General features: G+C 37.1%; 1 protein-coding gene across 2 annotated transcripts in view; it reads right to left on the minus strand.

The window, feature by feature from the left end:
- dip2ba (DIP2 acetate--CoA ligase B (putative)a) overlaps window positions 1–1,272 on the minus strand; it is a 44,299-nt gene extending 43,027 nt beyond the window's left edge. For both annotated transcript variants that reach the window (XM_039652378.2, XM_039652377.2), the window contains exon 1: window positions 1,013–1,272. In XM_039652378.2, coding sequence (XP_039508312.2) covers window positions 1,013–1,097 — 85 coding nt within the window. In that variant the 5' untranslated portion in view covers window positions 1,098–1,272. The remainder of the gene's footprint in view (window positions 1–1,012) is intronic.
- Window positions 1,273–4,090: the final 2,818 nt, after the last annotated feature.

Consider the following 4,090-nt stretch of genomic DNA (forward strand, 5'->3'; position numbering starts at 1 on the left):
ATTATTGTTATTATTAAACAAAAATAATATTTTATATTAATAATATTATTCATATAATGTTGGTAACACAGCTAACTGATAAACAAAAATTATGTGATACTGTAGCCCTTAAATTTTAAAAATAATGAGCTGACTAAGAGTCTGTAAAGGGTGTAGTGGAAAAATGCATCTTCACATTCAATATAGTTTACAAGATAAACTATGGTTGGATTAGATAATCATTTTATAATACTGAGCAAAATGTGTCTATAGAGAAGGCGTGTCTGTGTGCTAGCAGGACATCAATCACCTAAAGTACAGCAAAAATGAACCAATGCTGTCACTGATTTTCGCATTAAAGAACACACACTCGTATAGCAAAAAGTGATGCCCCTTTAAAAACGTCTCCAATATTAAAACAAAGGGCTTTGAGAAGAACAGCGATCGTAACATACATAAATCAACATCCAAAACCACATGAACTCGCTCTGCCTTCCTGACAGTCTCTGTACTACGGTATTGTGTCTAGCTAAACTGTCAAGGGCTCTCTTTTCTTTGAGGTCTAGATCCCTGAACAAACAATAGTCTCAGTCTCGAGGTGAAATAAACGGCCGCTTTAGTGACAATGTTCTTCTAGTTCTCAATCACGTTCGGTTCTTTCATTTACACGAAATTAAAAGCATATTTGATGGTGGAAAATCATAATTTCTTCCAACACACTCTGGCGGTGTCTAGAAACCTAGCGAGCTGTCTACCTAGACAGCATGTCTGGGCATCAGATGCGTTAGAAACGGCATTTTAGGCATCCAGACATTCTGTCTAGGTAGACAGCTCGCAAGTTTTTGAAACACAGCCTCTTTCAAAAATTCTCTGAGGGGAAACAGAGGACCTTCAAACACCAACACAAAGCAGTAGACACTGTCTGCTTGAGAGTATTTATGTGACTCTTTAGCGGCATACGACCTTGGGATTTAAATAGTAGGTTCATATTATTAAACATTTTTAAGGTTAAGGTGATAACTCCATCTCTTACCTTCAGACAGCTCGAGCTCCAACTCCGCCAACTGCTCTCTAACCTCTTTCGGTAGAGCTGCCAAATCCACACCGCGGTCTGCCATCGTCGAAAGAATACCCTTAAGTAGTTTTAAGTGTGAAGAAATGCGTTGTGAAAGCCAAAAATCCTTCCGTCAAGACAGAAGACATGAATTAAAAGGTGAGTAACAATCCATCCGGACAACTACTCCTTCCGCCATGCTGTGAAAACTCACTAACACCAACTGCACTGTGCGGTCACGTGATCGCGTTTACCTCCTGTGTGTGAGATCAACGACACCCCCAAACACACACACACACACACCTCGAGACGACACGCATGCGCCCTCTAGCGACAAAACGACAGAAGATGTGATACTGACGTGATTTTTGAACATGTACTATCTATGGTATTCTTTACAATATAAATATAGATATTATATTATATATAAATATTTTAATATGGAAATCATTCAGCAGTATGGTACTATGGTAGTACAATCGATAGATTACTGTATCATTGTACCACCATTGTGCATCAGAAACTGGTACATAAGACACATTAATCTACTTGTTATTACCTAAATATATATTTTTAAAATTTGCCTATTTATGCATTTATTTTGATATATAATGTATAAATATATAGTGTTAGTCACACTTCCAAACGTTTTGTAGCCTTTAATAAAAAGGCTCAAAATAATTAAAGGACTTTTTGGTTTAGTGCAACACCGCCCAATTCTATTATATTGAAGCAAAATTATACAGAGAATTATATAAAACATGTTAAGTATGTATAGTCTTTCATTGTGCCTAAATAAGACTAAAGACAATTTTTTTTCTGTGTTTAATCAAAACTGCAGCACTGTGTTCAGAGTATTTCACTTCAACATGCATGAAAAATAGTAAATATATATGGTACACATATGTACATTACAAGGGACAATTTTATCAGTCCAGCTTGGAGTGAGGCTATTTCCCATAAAAGACATACTCGTAAACAATCATGTATAATTGTTTCTTTAGCCTATAAGATCATCCTATTCTAAATGACTTTTGTTTTGTTCAGTCTGACCATCTCAGGGAAACTGCATTCAATTGTACTTGCATGAAATAATTCCATAATAAATTATTTGTGCATTTTGTTGGAATAATGGAACATTAAGTCCATCAAGACACAGACATCATGGTATACTTTAAAGTGATTAAAGTGAGAGGGGGGAATCAGTCAGGGACCGTCTCAAGGCATCCTTATTAGTCTTTACAAATAAAAATAACTACAAATATTTGAGTACAAAGTATTAGAAGAACAAAAAGAGAATGAGAAAAGAAAGTCTACAAAAGAATTTCTACTTTTACATCTTACAACACACACAAAGAAAGATTTATTATAGATATTTCTATAGTCCTGGCAGCATACAATGAAAAAACAAAGTTTTAAAAAATAAAAAAGTGCCAGTGAAGCTAAAAATTCTCCATTCTGCTCATTTCAGGTCAACAATCCTCTATATGGGTTCTGCTGAACAATTACAGTGCCAGCACATAATATAACAGAAAAGCCAGGAGAAATCAACACTTAAACCAGGAGTCATTCATGAGATATCGGTCAAGTGGTAAGTTTGATATTCTGTTTGAAAGAAAACCTGACAATCTCTGAGACACCAAACAGAAAAATACCCCAAACTGCAAATAATGACAGAAAGAAAAAAAAAAATGAATGAGAATTCAAGTTACATATACTGAGCAAACAGTACATCTTAGTCCCTTGTTTATATGCTGCCTTCATTTTGAAAGTGTCCGATATTGTGTAAAAAAGACAAGACCGTGTGTTTGGATAAACATCAGGTACAGGTAAAACCATTCAAACAACAGTAGATTTGTCCCTGCTGCCTTCTAATTTGATGTAATAGCACCCTATTACATCCAGGTGGCAGTATAGAATATGCTCGAAATGAAGGGCAGTGCTCTCTGGCTGTTTAAAGGCATTATTGTTAATTCATTACCTCAGGACTGATGATACAGATAAAGCTTTTAACATCTCCTGACAGACGCCTGAATGCGATAGGTGGCCAGCGACATGGAGCGAGGATAACTTAAAAAGAGGCACTCGTGTGATTCATAAGGCAGAATCCTTGTCTCTTTAAAATTTTTTATCAGGGACTGTGTCTGTTTATGAGTGGATAAGGGAGCAGAGAAACAAATAGTGTTACAAAGTATCGGGATATCAATTCTAACAGTCTGGTAATCATGAAAGTGAGTCGTGACTGAACGGGAGGTTATAGAGGCATTAGGGCTGTAGAACTACGGAACTTTACTCAATCTAAAGTTGAATTTAAAACATTGTGATCACAGAGAAAGAAAATGGCTGACTTTGGAAAGACATGGATTTCTCAAGACACTGGACTGTGAGCAAGGGTCCTGGGACGTGACCCCGGGCAGTATGCTATTTGCGGTTTGCGAGTTTGTCGTACACAAGAAAACAAAGATAGGACCAAACAAACGACAACTATGAGGTTCTGTAGCCCAAACTGAATGCAATGTGCCAATACAATACAGTTTATATATAGCAAAAAGATTGCATGCTAACAAGGCAGTCTTAGTGTATCAGTCCTTCACAAACTGCTATTTTCCGTTGTACATCCCTGTACACCCACACAGGAAGCGCACATGCACACGTCGATTATAAACGTATATAATGAGGTAAGATGAGCGAGGGTCAGATGAGGGGGGTGGCCACTTGAAAATGAAAGAAAAAATCTAAAATAGCAAGGTAAAAGATCGTACAGAACATTAAAGCGTCATGTTTCTCTCAAACACACACACACACACATACTAATACATATATATAAGAATATATAAAGTATTGCATCGTCACAAATTTGAGACGCAGCCTGCATGTGAATTAATTTGCACATGTACACATACACCGAGTGCACCGTCACAATTCAGCCAATGTCTTTATTGCAGCGTGTGTATGTGCATATGTCTATGGGGATACGTTTGACAGGAAGTGCTTTGCAGTCCTACAGCCAGTGGAGGAGCAGGAGGAAGTTGAAGGAAGGAGCAAGAGTTACAGAGG

The sequence above is a fragment of the Pimephales promelas genome, chromosome 20 (assembly GCF_988280905.1).
Source record: "Pimephales promelas chromosome 20, fPimPro1.hap1.1, whole genome shotgun sequence".
NCBI lineage: Eukaryota > Metazoa > Chordata > Actinopteri > Cypriniformes > Leuciscidae > Pimephales > Pimephales promelas.